The sequence below is a fragment of the Lampris incognitus genome, chromosome 1 (genome assembly GCF_029633865.1).
Source record: "Lampris incognitus isolate fLamInc1 chromosome 1, fLamInc1.hap2, whole genome shotgun sequence".
Lineage (NCBI taxonomy): Eukaryota > Metazoa > Chordata > Actinopteri > Lampriformes > Lampridae > Lampris > Lampris incognitus.
In genome coordinates, this window is record NC_079211.1 from 37,824,431 (window position 1) to 37,840,529 (window position 16,099).

At 42.8% G+C, this 16,099-nt stretch overlaps 1 protein-coding gene across 1 annotated transcript in view; it reads right to left on the reverse strand.

Moving 5' to 3' along the window:
- Positions 1 to 1,153: 1,153 nt before the first annotated feature.
- Positions 1,154 to 16,099, reverse strand: part of cxcl14 (chemokine (C-X-C motif) ligand 14) — a 16,277-nt gene continuing 1,331 nt past the window's right edge. The window contains exons 2-4 of the mRNA XM_056280925.1: positions 15,005 to 15,110; positions 4,930 to 5,043; positions 1,154 to 3,128 (exon numbers count right to left, since the gene is read on the reverse strand). Coding sequence (XP_056136900.1) covers positions 3,113 to 3,128; positions 4,930 to 5,043; positions 15,005 to 15,110 — 236 coding nt within the window. The 3' untranslated portion in view covers positions 1,154 to 3,112. The remainder of the gene's footprint in view (positions 3,129 to 4,929; positions 5,044 to 15,004; positions 15,111 to 16,099) is intronic.

Consider the following 16,099-nt stretch of genomic DNA (forward strand, 5'->3'; position numbering starts at 1 on the left):
GAACGAAAAAAGAATGAAAGAAAGAAAGACAGACTGACTTTTATTTGGGTTTTGAAAAGTTCCACAAGATAATGATTAACGATTGTGATATTTTGATTACCGTGATGATGATGATTAACTCTTCTATTAGGCTATTAGGCTATTAGTAGTAGTAGTAGTAGCAAGTTGTAGTAGTAGTGAGAACCGAAATGTTGAAAACCTTGAGACTGAAGTTGAGGAGACACCAAATGAAAATTAAACAAAAACTGTGGTTTAGCTTAACTATTTCACACAAGTGCATTGTTGGTCATTTTGGGTCCCTTTCTGTTAAACAGCCTTTGCATTACATACAGGGGAATAGTGTTTTGTTGGCTTTTTGTGCAAAATTGATTTCAGGAGGTCTCTTCTCAAGTGGACATTTTACCCACACCTATTGGACATGTGTATCTTGAGATGTAAACAAGGCGAAATTAACCCTCGCTGATTGTCTAACATGCAAATTCTCATGTGGAGATGCCAAGAAAGAAGACGGCTCATGGTAGGGCGTTCAGTCAGCTCCATCTACAGTGACTACCAGCCACTTACCGCTCATCTAGAGCATTTTCACCTTTATGGCTAAACACCACCAAAACTGTGCAAATACATCAATTTAACGTCTTCTTTTTAAAAATCTATTCGCTCATCAACATAGTTACGCAGGGTTTAACTTTGTCTCGCATTTATTGGTGAGCCACCGCAATCATGGCGCCCCCGGATTGTTTGCGCCTGAGTAGGACGAGGAATGGACAGCCGTACGTTTTATATAAACAGTGACTGGTGAGGTACATATCGCCTTCCAGTGGCCATCCTAAGAATGACTGGTGTGGAGTTGCTTTCAATACAAAGAAAGAAAGAAAGAAAGAAAGAAAGAAAGAAAGAAAGAAAGAAAGAAGAGCAATGACGTTAATAACTTGCGGAAATTTTTAAAATTGGCTTTGTAAGAAAGAAAGAAAGAAAAAAAGTTGGACATGTGCCTCTTGAGATATAAACAAGGCCAAATCAACCCAAATTAAGACAATAAAGATTTATTCTCTCTCTTTTTTTCCTTGTGAATAGAATATCATAAGCCTTGAAATGATTGAAATGACAGTGACAAAACCCTCAACAAGAAGAAGGAGGCAACGGCAGGCCAAGGTATTCTAGACAGTTTATTGCTGTGCTCACTGTTTTACACTCATGGAATGTTTTACTGAGTGTTCAAACACTCACCCTCCAAGTCTCAATTACCAAAGCAACATTTAAATAGCAAAACCACTATGTAATACAATATACAGTGCACTAAAGAGTCTTAAAATGAATTCATTCTCACTAGCATACAGGCTATATTGGTCTATTTACAAAATGTTTATTTATATATTTACTTAAAAGATACAAAACAAGAGTAATGCACATTCTTCATAAAGTACAATAAAATGTGGTGTTTTATATATATATATATATATATATATATATATATACGTGTGTGTGTGTGTGTGTGTGTGTGTGTGTGTGTGTGTGTGTGTGTGTGTGTGTGTTTGTGTGTGTGTTTGTTTGAATTCTGTTTGGTGACAAAAAGGAAGAACGATGCCCAGCCATCATTATAACAATTTGTATCCACAGTGCACAAAATCAAACATGTTTGACAATATGATTCGGTGTGTTTGCACTGCGGGGGAGTTAAAGTCATGAAACATTGCTGTGCATCAACAACAACGCAAGCCTCTGGACAGAGAAGTGATAAATAAGGTCAAAATGTTTCAGTTCATCTTAAGCGCCTGCCTTGTAATTCTAATAACTGGGCCAAAGAAAGGAGCATAGCTCGGTTTGTGAGAAGTGAGCAGGATGTCTGATTAAGAGCAATGAGATTCAGTTTCCCATGCATACATTATCAGCTTTTACAGTCTTGTACCTTGAAACATTACTTACCCCCCCACACACATAAAAAAAAAAACATTCAACAGAAACCACTCCAATGTCTCTACAAAAATCTTCCAAGTGTTTTTAATCAGAGTAATTGATTCTAATAATTCAACCTGTATGGTTTCTACTGTTTTTCTTATTTATTTTCTCGACAGTTAATCGCTGTAGAATGTCATGCCTATCATGTTAAAATCACATCTTAGTGTTTGAAACAACCTTCGACCCGAAGACTGTTCATAGGTGTGGCACTTATCATATCTATGCCTTTTATCTGTCTAAACGATCCCCTGCAGTATGCATGTGACACAGCTTTGCTAAGAGGGGTGAGCTGGGAACTGGGGTGAATGGTTAGTGTTTGTGTTTGTTTATATATCAGGCGACCCTATGAACCACAACACACACACACACACACACACACACACACACACGCACACACACGCACACACGCACACACGCACGCACACACACACACACACACACACACACACACACACACACAGTGGTAGATCTCCCATATTTGATGGAACAATAAGGAGAACAAAATGTGACCTCTATATTGCGTGTTTCTGGACTCTGGACTCTCGGGTTGATTCGGAGAATCGTCCAGAGCTGGCTGATGTCTACCCTGCACGTCCAGAGAATCAACTCCCTCACAGACTTATATCACCCCATGTCAGCTACTACCTCTTAAGTACAGGTAAGCAAATCTTAGATACTGGCATTGTACAAATATTAAAACTGTCATAACGATTACAAAAAAAGCAATAATCTTGAAAGTGAAACAACACTGTATTTTTATATATAAGATATTTTGTCCTATTGTTCTACATTTCATGTATGCCTCATCGCTCGGACAGCATGGAAATACAAAGGAAAAAGCAAATATCCTTTAAATCTGAATTGAACAGACCTTGCATTTTTTGAACACAGAGACCATGGCATCCCATCCACTATATGATGAGTAACTACCATTGTAATGATTGGAGTGGTGAGTGATAGTAACTAGCTCAATGGTCAACTATAAAATGGCCACCAGCTCGTATGTACTACAGATATATTTTAATGTGCGTTGACAGATCTCAAGCAGAAGAGGAGGAAGTACTGTTTGACTGTAAATTACGTCATGTACTTCACAAGAAAAAAAAAAGGTTCTGATGATGTCATCTTTTTTCCTCATTTGATCCTCAGGTAAGTTCTAGGCCTCGTACACTCTGTGAAAGAAGGAACAAGTGGGTTTGTTAATGTGTAACTTCAAATATCCATGCTATCATTTCCTACAGCTCAGTACAGAAAAAATCCTCAGCCCATCCCTCATTCTATGGTGAATAATATGCAGCCTGTATAAAACACAATAGATAAATGAGCTGTGATGACAGGATTCCTCGCACCACTAACTGTCTACATCCGTGGGTTGGAATCCACTGCAAATCTGGAATAACTGGAAGGACAGGTGAACGTAATGGAACAACCTGGTAGAATAGGACAGCAGCAGTACTGGATGTACCTGAGGACCTGATTGAGAACCACCGATCTATCTTAGTGCCTTCCCTGTTTCCTTCCCAGCTGCATTCTTATTGGCTTAAAGGAAAATAGAAATGATAACCTAGTGGACAGGGCAGCCATATTCCACTCAGTGCCATAGAGAGCCAGGTACATGCAGGTTTTCATCCCAACCCAGCACCACAGCATCTGATTTCTCTAGTTTACACACCTTCGACTGGACAGGAGCAGTGGAATCAGCTGGTGTGGTGTTGGGTTGGACAGAACATTTGCATACAGATGGCTCTCCATTCGGCTACAGAGACCCTACTGTAAGTGGAAGGTTAACCTTAGACCCCCATGACCCCAAATGTTTGACCCGGTGAAGTGAGAAAAACACAAAACCTTTACACAGAGCCCCTTACAAAGCCCCTACAGACAGACCCCCACAGGGGGTAGGGTCTGTCTGTAGGGTCTGTCTGTAGGATCTTTATTCAAATGGATGAAACTTTTCAGTAATCAAATTGTCATTTAAATTGGGCTTCTTCTTTTTTTTTCTTGAAACAGTTTAAAAATGGATCCAATGCACCCATCCTAGGCGCTTTCTGGCTCTAAATTGATACTTCTATATAAATATAAACACACACAAAAGAGCAAAGCGAGAGAGTTTAGAAGGAAAAGGAAGATGAACTGTATGACAGAGAGAACAGACAAAGAGCCAAAAGGATTTCTTAATTATCATCTATTCAATTAAATTAAATTAAGTTTCCTTTATTAACCCCCTTGGGGAAATGCATTTACTGCAAATTAACCCATCATAGCTGTGATCTGTGTAGCTAGGAGCAGTGGGCGGCTGCCTTCAGGCTGCACCCGGGAACTAACTCCAGTTCTTTTCCCATTGCCTTGGTCAGGGGCACAGACAGGAGTATTAACTCTAACATGCATGTTTCTTTTTGATTGTGGGGGAAACCGGAGCACCCGGAGAAAACCCACCGCAGACACGGGGAGAACATGCAAACTCCACACAGCAGATGACCTGGGATGACCCCCAAGGTTGGACTACCCCGGGGTTCGAACCCAGGACCTTCTTGCTGTGAGGCGACAGTGCTAACCACTGGGCCACCATGCCGCCCACTCCTCACAAATAATTATGACATCTAATTGGTGAATAATTATGGTAAGATTGTTTTGCACAGGGCAATTCAAAGTGAATGTCCAAATCAGTCATGAAAGTCTAACCGTGGTCCTCACTAGGCATCCTAAAGTCAGAAACTTTCTCCCTTCCCTGCTCAGGCATTGCATTGAACAATTTTCTTGTTTAACACCTACTTCAAACTGACAACCCTAATAACCGAAACACCCCACAGTAAAATCAAAACAATCTATTTTTTCACTTCACTAACACTGTAGAATATATTTAATACAGAAAAAAAACTCAAATACGAAAAATAAAAAAAGTAAAAATAAATGCAAAAATTATGTTGTGATGCTGTAATGTTGTCCATTGGATGTTTGGCCTCCTTTTTTTTTTACCTGTGCTTGTCCTTCCAGATGCGAAACCATTTAACCAGGTTCTTGGTGCTCTGGAGCTTGGGATGGAGGCAGTACTCCTGCCCTTTGAACCGGGACACATTCTCCATCGTCACGCTGTCAGAGAGGGTTTGGGGCGGGGGTGGGGGGGTGGGAGTCAGGATGGTTGTGGACAGAGAGACAAAGAAATATGACCAAACATCACTGATACTCATAGTCACTTGGTCCCTGCCAAACTGCTGGAACGCCATTCTCAGTCATGTGAAGAGTTTGGCTGAGGTCTAACATGGCCACCATATCGTTGCTACCTCATGTTGCTGCCTACGTGATAGAAACACAGAAATAGTTCAGTTCAGAGACACTCACTCCAGGTAAAATGTATCTGTGAATAAACTTTGTATCCAGATGAACTGATTCAACCTTCTTTGGTCTTTATACATGCTCAGTAATCCAGGTAAGGAAATCACAGAACGTTGAATCAGTTTATCTGGATACGTTTATTGACAGAAATGTTTCATCACTCATCTAAGTGACCTCAACTGACTGCAGGTATTTCCACACTTACCAACAATACAGTGGCATAATGATGGAAAACAACGGCCAGTTTCATATGCAAACTGTGGTGACCATTAACTAGAGTTACAATGGCCATATATACTATTCACAGAGGATTGGGGAATAGTTGTAATCACAGCATTGTAAGATGGTGACAGATGTACTCTTAGCGCCCCCCCCACCCCCGGTTCAGGGATGGTCGTTCCCTCTTAACATAGATGGCCTTTTTGACTCCCTGTTCAAACCAGTGTTCCTCCCTATCAAGGATGTGCACATCCTCATCCTTGAAAGAGTGGCCACTGGCCTGTAGATGTGTGTAGACTGTGGAGTCATGGGGCCTCATGTATCAATCGTTACTATGGGCAAATTTGTGCGTACACACCCATGGATTTTTTTTAGCCCTCAAATTGTCTGACAGGCAGCAGCAAAGCATGATGTTTATTTGTAATTCCTTCCTCCTAACATCTATTGTCTACCTCTTGCAGTGAGCAATCACCCAGGCCTGCAAAGAAATCAGTGTTAGCCAATCGGTGTCTAAATTCAGGGGTTACCTTGGTTCTACACTGGTCTCTGAGACAAACTTCAGGGCTAAAAAATCCCATGGGTGTGTACACACAAATTTGCCCATGGTAACGATTGATAGATGAGGCCCCTGGCCTGACATGTTAGCTCTTCCGTGTTGTGCCATCTTCTTGCCCAGCATCTGTTTGGTTTCCCTGATGTACAAGTCACAGTAACCCTCCCGGCACTTAACAATGTACACTACATTGCTCTGTTTGTGCCAGGGGACCCGATCCTTGGGGTGGACCAATTTCTGGTGCAGCATGTTTTGGGATTTGAAAGCAACTGAGATGTGGTGTCTGAACATGTACAAACTTACTCGGTGAGAAAGTAACTACCAAATTGCTGTCGGTCGAAGACCCAAATGCTCTGAGAGTTGGTGATGGAGACGTTTTACCTTCAACTAAAGCTTCACATGGCCCCTTATGGGTTGAGGAAGGTTCATGACCCATAGAACAATTAAAACTTGTCAAAACCCATTGTGTAGCTGTTGATTTATATTTTCCCCCCTTTCACATTTCAAATATTTATGTTTTGGAGATCCGGGGGTTTTGGTTTGGCCTCAGTGAAATGTAAGCTGCAAATGAGTATTCTGGACTGCCCTCCATAAACATCACCATGGTGATACAGTCCACATTGTAAACATCAGCTGGCACAGCATTAGCAGTTACTTAACACTGACCACGGAGCGATGTCGTGAGGCTGCTGCCTCTGCTGACTGGAGTGTCCAGGCTCTCCCAGGCTGGTAGTGACCATGTGGAGCTTGTTGTATCAACCCATTGCTGCTCAAGTCAGTGGGGGAGACAATCTGCCTCTATATCGCATATTCAGACCGAGTAAGAGAAATGGAAAAAAAAGAAAAAACAAACAATAGGTCTTGCGATGGGGCCTCGCCACCAAGGCGACACATTCAATGTCTCGCAGAAACATGAATGTTAAGTAGGTTGACTAGATGATAAAAAGGCTTGATGCTCAAGATATTTTCGGATCCGGTTAATAGATTGGTTTTGAGAGTTTTTTTAAAAGACAAAACATTTTCCCCCTCTTTTTCTCCCCAATTGTATCCGGCCAATTACCCAACTCTTTGGAGCCGTCCCGGTTGCTGCTCCACCCCCTCTGCTGATCAGGGGAGGGCTGCAGACTACCACATGCCTCCTCCGATACATGTGGAGTCGCAAGCCTCTTCTTTTCACCTGACAGTGAGGAGTTTCACCAGGAGGACATAGCGCCTGTGAGGATCACGCTATTCCCCCCAGCCCCCCCCCAAACAGGCGCCCCAACCAACCAGAGGAGGCGCTAGTGCAGCAACATACCCACATCCAGCTTCCCACCCACAGAAACAACCAATTCTGTCTGTAGGGACACCTGACCAAGCCAGAGATAACATGGGGATTCAAACCGCTGATCCCTGTGTTGGTAGGCAACAGAATAGACCGCCACGCCACCCGGACGCGGATTTAAGAGTTTTGCATCCATTTTACTGCCAATTAAGTTGTCAGTTTGTCTGACAAAGTTTGCACTCTTTGTAACAAAAGGCTGAACGCTAGCATGTGTGTTTCAAACACACTCTGTGTGTGTGTGTGTGTGCGCGCGCGCGCGCACACGCACCTTGGTATGTGCCTGCAGGAACCTGTGGCCTCATGTGTTTGTGCAAGGGTAAACTAAACAGGCCCCAAGTGGTCACCCATAGCCACCCTTCAGGGATGAAATCTAAACTAATTAGTGTGTTAATTAGAGCTTTAGTTTCTCCTCATTATCATTCACCTAGGCAGCTAAAGAAACTCACAGCCTCCAACTGCTAATCTGGTTAGCCAGCCATTTCGTAAGGACAGAGGGGGATAGAGAGAAAAGTTGAGGTTTAGGAGGAAAAGAGAGAGAGAGTGGGGGTGTTAGATAAAGGAGAAAGAAGAGCTGAGGGGCAGGAGGAGGACAGGAGAGGAGAGAAAAGAAAAAGGATGAGAAGGAGAGAAGGAGAGCAACAGTGAGGAAATACACACTTTACTGACCTCTGTTGTTTATGCAGGTGATCCTATGTTATTAGTCTTTCATCTTTCTATCGTTTAGCTGACAGTACAGTTTATCCTTTACTCAGTGGTAAGACTTGGAGAGTCTTAAGAAGCACAACATAGATAAGATGCAATACCATTAGAAATAGACTGCGGGAGAGGGGAAAGACAGGCAAACAGAATAAATGATGGGGAAAGGATGTGAAAAAGAGTGAGAAAGTGAGAGGAAGAGGAAAAGAGAACAGCTGAGAGAGAGAGAGAGAGTTTGAAGTTTTTGTGTGGCTTTCGGCCTCTGTGTGTGCGCGTGTGTGTGTTTGTGTGTTCGTGTGTGTGTGTGTGTGTGTGTGTGTGTGTAGGACTGGCCCCACAGAATGTTAAACTGAGTGCCGTAAACCAATGGGCTCCCACAAAGGCAAGAGGGGGCTCGCTCTCATCTCTCTCTCTCTCTCTCTTTCTTTCTCTGTTTTTCCGGAGCCCGCTGGGGCTCATTTTTCATTAGGGGCCTGTGGCTGGTGGCCACCATCTCATGCTAATAGACTAGTCTTAAATAATGGTGTGGTGGCTAACACTGTTAAATAATGGCCTTGAGGCTAATGCTGTGTGTGTGTGTGTGTGTGTGTGTGTGTGTGTGTGTGTGTGTGTGTGTGTGTGTGTGTGTGTGTGTGTGTGTGTGAGAGCATGCTGCCACAGGGGGGAAAAAATCCCTGAGATGAAGTGCACTGTAGACTAACTTTCCAAATGAAATCTAATTCCTTTCTACTGGATAGCAGTTTCAAGTCATAATCTGTAACATACCCAGTTAGATTCCACCTATGCAAGGATGTAATTTGTCTTTATGCATGCTCTATGATGCTCATGAAATGATGTAATTTCATTACTTTCAAGTGCATTCTGTCATTCTGTTCCCCAAATCAGAAGGGTATACTGCTAAATGTACCCCACCACGATTGTTACCATCTACCATTATTTATTATTTCTAATTCTGTAATGTCGTATCTACATGTGTGACTTTGGAAAATAAAAGCTCTCACATCATTTTTCAGAAGTAAGTAAAGCTACTGTAAGGGGCTGACGCTGCTGCTTTTACATTGACATTCAACATGGCACACTTGTTCAGATTGTTTAACTGTGAGCGATTGCTACAGAGGGAACAAAGCAACCTAGTCTGGTCAGTTAAGGGCAAATATGGGGTCAAGGCTGCAAAAAGTCATTCACATTTGAGCCAATGTTTTTCTGTTAATTTAGGGTCCAATAAAGAAAAAAATGCAAGGAGCCCAAAATTTTAGGTGGGGGAAGTCTCTGAAATGGCTACGCCCACTTTTTAGGCCTGGAAATCAGTATCTCGGCTCCTGAATGTCGCAGAGAGCTGATCATGGGCTCAAAAGAAGCAAAAGCACCACATTTATATAAGCATTATGAACAAACATATACCCCAAAACCTTTACTTTTTCAGGTATTTACAAAAAACTAATTTTCACTGGTCACATACATGGCCACGCCCACTTTTTAGCCCTGGGACTATATCTCAGGCTCAGCTCTCGGAGGTTGCCCCGAGTTGATATTGGGCTCAAAAGATGTGGAAATAACTATTTATATTAGTGCTCTGAACAAATATACTGTATGCCCTAAAACCTTCACGTTTTGAGCTATTCATGAACATGTTCTTTTTTCCATTGAATTGATCAGCAGCATGCAATCAACTTTAGCCAAATCTGTGCAAGAAGGCTATACAGTTTGTTTGAGTAAAAGTGTTACATCTACTCATGGAGTGCTAGTATTCAAGTTGACTCTTTGTTATAAGAGGAGGAACCCAGTAACCACCAAAGAAACAAAGCAAACCATGTGAGGTCCAAAAAAATCTTTATTTTAACCTCACACATCCCATCAGACTGGATTCAAACACTTGCTGAGGCACTTGCAATAAATGAGACATTTCATCCCTCTGCCAGCACAAGAACATGAGGTACACTTATTAGATCTGCAACTACACACCCCTGTTACTTGAGACAATGTATCTCTTGTGGAAACTGTGCTCCACTTGACGAAGAGTTCCTCTCCTTCGGTAGTCCAACCCCATTCAATGACAGGGGGACAAGGGAGTTGTAGCAGGCTGTTTCCCCACAGCCATCCTGCCTGGAATGTAGCTCTCAACAGATGCTGTAGAAGCGCATCCTGACTTGGGGGTAGGTCTCTCAGCTCATCATTAACTGAGTGCTTGAACAGCTGGAATCTGAGCTCATCTATACTGACACAGTTGTACAGTCCAGTCTTGTTGTACCAGCTCATTACCCAGGGCTCAATAACTTCCATGCTTTCCTTAACTGTCTCAATACTAGGGCAGCAACTTAGTCCTCTCAAAGCAGCAGTGAGTTCTGTGGACTTACTGTGGTTTATCCAGGCTTTGTATTGAGCAGTCTTTGAGTGGCCAAAGAAGGCGCTCACAGAATCACAGCCACTAAAAGAATGGAACACAGGCATGGCATCGGCCACATCTCCACCAAGCTTCTTGTGTGCTTCTGTGATTGAGTAGAATTGGCGTTTGCCAGGAACTGCAAAGTCAACTATAAGTTGCAAGTCATTACATACTGATAGGAACTGTGTAGTGAACCCTAGTAGGATGACTACCACATCGGAGTCGACTGTTCTAACTGTAACTGACTTGATCCCCTTGTTTAGCATGTGCATCACATGGCAAACGATGCGGTTGTCAGCCTCCTCAAGCATATCTATGCTGTCATAAAGCTGGATCTCGAAGCTTTCGCCGAAGTTTGCAAGCACCTTTCTGCCGTAGGTGATGCTGAACTCCTTGTCCCAGTTCCACGCTTGTGCCTTAGCAATCCTGGCGAACATTAGATTCAGGGCTACTTTGTTGTCTACATTAGACAGAAAAGCTTCAAAGAATTGCTTAGATTCTGGCATGGTGTCATTCTCACTGAAAGCCATCTGTGAACTACCTGCTGATCCCCGGTTCTTCCTAGTCGCAGTCTTGATACTCATATTCTGGTAGAGGTCAGCCACAATGTCAATACGATTGGCTTTCTTCTCATGACCGATCCTGGCAATGCTGTTCAACACTTTGATTACAAAGTCTTGGAATGTCATGCCTTTGGTGAGAGACTTTGCCATGATTCGTACTTGCACAGACAAATCTATCACAAGTCCTTCTGAGGATGTAGATTGAACTTGTACACCGATGTCCTTAAGAATTTGAGACTTTTGGCTATGATAAATATCTCCATCCTTTGTTGACAAGGCGTCGGGTAAACCTGAAATTGAAATGAATAGTTAAGCTAAGTGTAACTCTTGGGCTTACTGTCAAATCAATTAACTTGAATGTGAAATTGAATCAATGAATATCACTGTATTAAAAATCTGGTAAGACTTAAGTAACATCTAAAATATTTGAATAACTGACTTTATATCAATTAGTTTCACCTGTGAATTCACCACCAAATAACTTCCTTGTCTCTTCTTCTCTTGATCTGCAGGCCTCCTTCAGCTTTGCAAAGGTTCCTTTGGGTGGCTTGATTGCAGGGCTAGCGAGTTGGACTTTTGCACATGAACTTGGGAGTTTCAGGGCATTTCGTGAGATGGTTGCATTGACATCCTTCTTACTTAATACAATTCGCTCCTGCACAAACTGGTCATGCTGAGTTTTGCCGACTGTAAAGACAAAACTGGAGTCTTTACTTATGACATCTGGGAAGGGAATGGATGAGTTCAACCTCATGAACTGAGCTTCATCGAACGGGTTGGTAAGGATACCCTGGTACACCTTGAGTGTGTGGCTTGAAAATGTTTCCTTGAAGGAATCCAGCATTTCTTTGTGCCCGTGTGATGGATCTTGACCTTCGACCTCATCTAGGTAGCGCTGGATTTCGGGTAGCGCAAGTTCGAGTTTCCTGAAGAACTCTTGATCTTCCCGATTGATGATATCGACATATCCAGTGTCAGACTTGATGACCTTTATGTTATGTTCCTGCTTTTGATCACATGCAATCTTTGAGAATGGGTTGTCTCTGGTGTTTACTGTGAAAGAGCCTGAAAGAAATTCCTTGAACAAGTATGGGTGTCTCCATTTGAGCTCTTTGAGATCCTGAAGAAACACTGATGCCCATCTGGCATAGTGTGTATGATCAAGTGCAAAGAAAAGAGGAATGAGCTGCTCAAGTGCACTGATCATCATGATGAAGTTTGCCTCTCGAAAGGATCTTATGAAGATAAGAACCTTCTTGATTGTGTCAACAACATTGTTCCAGTAGTGAAACATGGGGCTGTTTTCATTGGCCACCCAGTTACTCCAAGTCAAACTGTTGTCCTCTAGACGTTTTGCCTGAAATGCTTCATCTCTCTTCTTGGCCAGCACCACAGCCAGGAGTTGAATACAGTATCTAGCCTTCTTTATGGAATTCACATCGCAGACAGCAGTTGTCAGACCTGTGATATTCAGATTAGCTGAGGTTAAGATGGTATCAAGGCCAGTTCCTTTTATCAACTGCCCAACACAGACAAGAGAAACCTTCTCAAGGTGCAGCCCACCCATGAACGCGAAGTATGAATGAGAAAACTCTTCCCCCATGGCCCACTGTATCATCTTCTTGATGGCATAAAGGGGCTGATCGGATCCACCCACTGCAACCTGGCCTGGGTTAAGATATCTTGTGTATGATACTGCTATTCTCATGACATGGAGCTGAAGACAACTAAGATATTTTCTAAACTCATGATTCGTGTGTGTATTGTGCTTCATGCTTTATAACATAGGCAGCGAATGAGATTCATGTCAAATATAGCTTTTTACAACCTTCAGGAGCTGATACGTGAAACGTGACCAGTAAAAATTAGTTTTCTTAAAATATCTGAAAAAGTAAAGGTTTTGGGGTATATGTTTGTTCATAATGCTTATATAAATGTGGTGCTTCTGCTTCTTTTGAGCCCATGATCAGCTCTCTGCGACATTCAGGAGCCGAGATACTGATTTCCAGGCCTAAAAAGTGGGCGTGGCCATTTCAGAGACTTCCCCCACCTAAAATTTTGGGCTCCTTGCATTTTTTTCTTTATTGGACTCTAAATTAACAGAAAAACATAGGCTCAAATGTGAATGACTTTTTGCAGCCATTTTGCCTTAACTGACTAGACTAACCGAGTATGAGGCATGCAAGAACTGAAGCAAGAGCCAAAGCAGCAGTAGAGAGCCCGATGCTCTGAACCCAACACATTAAATCCCTTACTCTGTGTTTCTGTGTTTTTGGACGTTGTGCTCATATCTTGGATTTTAAATGTCTCAGTGTTGGCTACTCTGGTTGAGGTTAACCCACATAAGGAAAGCCCGAGAAAGAAACCCGAGAAACCAAACTCTAAAAGTATTGTTTTTATCTGTATGTTGTACCTATGTAAATCCAGCCTCGGTTTAAAAAGCATAAAGTGGAAACACATGAGCATGCACACACATTAGGATGTGCACATGCACACACCAAGCACACACGCACGCACACACACACACACACACACACACACACACACACACACACACACACACACACACACACACAAGACGGGTTCTCTCCTTCAATGCCATAGCTCCATTTGTGCTATCTCTGTAGTGTTCCACATTACCAGCAGGTGGTAGTAGAGTTTGCTGTTTTGTATGAAAGAGAGCCGTTGACTAATAAAAGCGCATGCGCGCACGCACGCACGCACGTGACTCCACGTGCATCTTCTAAATAATGAGTCGTTTGATGTAAGCTTAGTTTATGTTGCCTTCCAAGCATGTAGATAATCGCTTTCTGTTTCCCGAGGGCCTCCTATTGTAGGTCATCAGTATAATGGCTGGGATGGGATGATCAATTTAGCTTTGAAAATGCAATTTTACATGATGATTTATAAACAGTGCAATGCATGCCTCTTATGTAATGCATTCATCGTCCTTATCGATTCATATCTATCCTCTATGATATGTGTGCATTACTTTATGTGAATCATATTATAAAAATGGCTTGGCATAGCAACGAAAGTGCAAAAAAAAATAGATTGAATGAAAATATGCCAGAAAGGTTTTGGAAATCGCACGGTCGGCCGTTCCGTCAGGCACTTCATGTGAAGCAGCTGGTGTCATTTGAACAGTCTTTCTATTACCATGCACCCTATCCCCCCCCCCCCCAGGGGAAGTAATTATGCCCACTGCTTGAGGGCCAAAGTTTTTGCCAAAGAAAGGAGCATACCTAATACTGTGGCAATATTGTCAACCCACAAATGGTTTAGAAGCACCGATGTCAGGGTGTTTTGATAGCCCCCGTATCGCTGTCAAACAGTTTCATGGTGATTGGGTTGCGGTTATGGAGCACTACAGCAGTATATCTTGGAGGCAAGCAAGTACAAACACGACTTAAGAAACGACTCTATATATAATGACGATTTCACACACGTGCACAGGGCGAGGGAGGGCGCAGAGAGAGCGAGCAGGGAAGTAGGGAGAGAGGGAGAGCGAGAAAGAGGGGGGGGGTGAGATGGATCGCTGGATAACGAGAATGAACCAGGAGACAGATAAAGACAAAGAAAAGACGAGGACAGAGAGCGAGAAAGGTAGAGACAAACAAAAATAGGACGAGAATAAACATAAAAACACAAAAATGAGTGTCTGCCAGTAAGAGAAAGCGAGAGAGAGAGAGTGAGAGAGAGAGAGAGAGAGAGAGAGAGAGAGAGAGAGAGAGAGAGAGAGAGAGAGAGAGAGAGAGAGAGAGAGATTAAGAAGCAGCGACAGATGCAAAGAAATGAAAAATGGATGTTATACTGAGTGAGGAACAGTCAGCAAACCAGTTAGCATGCTAGAACGGGAGAGAGAGGTGCACGACAATGAAAAGAAAGAAATCGAGAGAGACACAGAATAAGGGAGCAAGACAAACATGGGAACTTAGAAAGAGAGGGAAGGGATGGAGGAGCACGAACAAATGACTCACAAAATCATCTTTTCTTGGCAGAAGGGGTGTTTGGGTTTGATCTCCAGCTTCTGAACGTCCTTGTATCTGATCTTCGGCCCTTTCCTGTTGCACCTGCACTTGTAGGCTGTAGGAAAACCAAACATGCCCGTGAGTACGGACAAAGAACACAGGCCCATGACATCCCAATATATCGCCTTGCTCACAGTATATTGCACTGAATCGTAAACGATGTATCGCGATACGCATCTTATCGCCAGATTCTTGCCAATACACAGCCATGCCTGTGACACGGACTGACGTCAGTCATTCCGGATGTTGTAGAAGCCGACATAACGAGTTTGCACTACGGTTATCTATCGTCACCCAACTAACGTTTAGCTGGACGTGGTGTCGGTGTAAAGGTTATCATGAATGGCGACGATAAACTGGCCCCTAGGAATTATTAGCTGCCCCCACGTTTTCAAATTAAGCAGTGAGCAGCGAGGCTGATGTAGCCTTGATCTAACTCTGACGACTGACTGTCAAGACTGCAAACAAACTGCACGATACACTTTTACAGGTAATCGATAGTCTGGCAACCCATCGGCTAGACTGGAACTCACACGTTCATGCAAACTAATCAGGTATGTCGAGCCAGTTTAAATTTGGCGTATTCGTTTTAACGAATAATTTAGCTGGGATGCTGCAGAAAGCACACTTTCCTAATCATAAACTTTCAAGGGACTACGGAGAAATAAACAGCCCTGATTTTCCCACCAACATCCCATAGACATGCCCTTATTGCATTAAAATTGCCTTATTTACAACCCTTATCTATCTATCTATCTATCTATCTATCTATCTATCTATCTATCTATCTATCTATCTATCTATCTATCTATCTATCTATCTATCTATCTAATCTATCTATCTGTCTATCTGTCTGTCTGTCTGTCTGCATAATGGTTCTGTGGGTAGGGACCAGCTGTATATGGGTTTGGTGATAGCTGGTGACCTAGATAGTCCAAGCTTTCCTTCATTATTCACCTGCTTCCCTTTATCACCGCTGGTCATAAACCTGTCACCAGTCTCAATGTGCTGGCCGGCGAACAAAGACCAATAAAACCAGCGAGA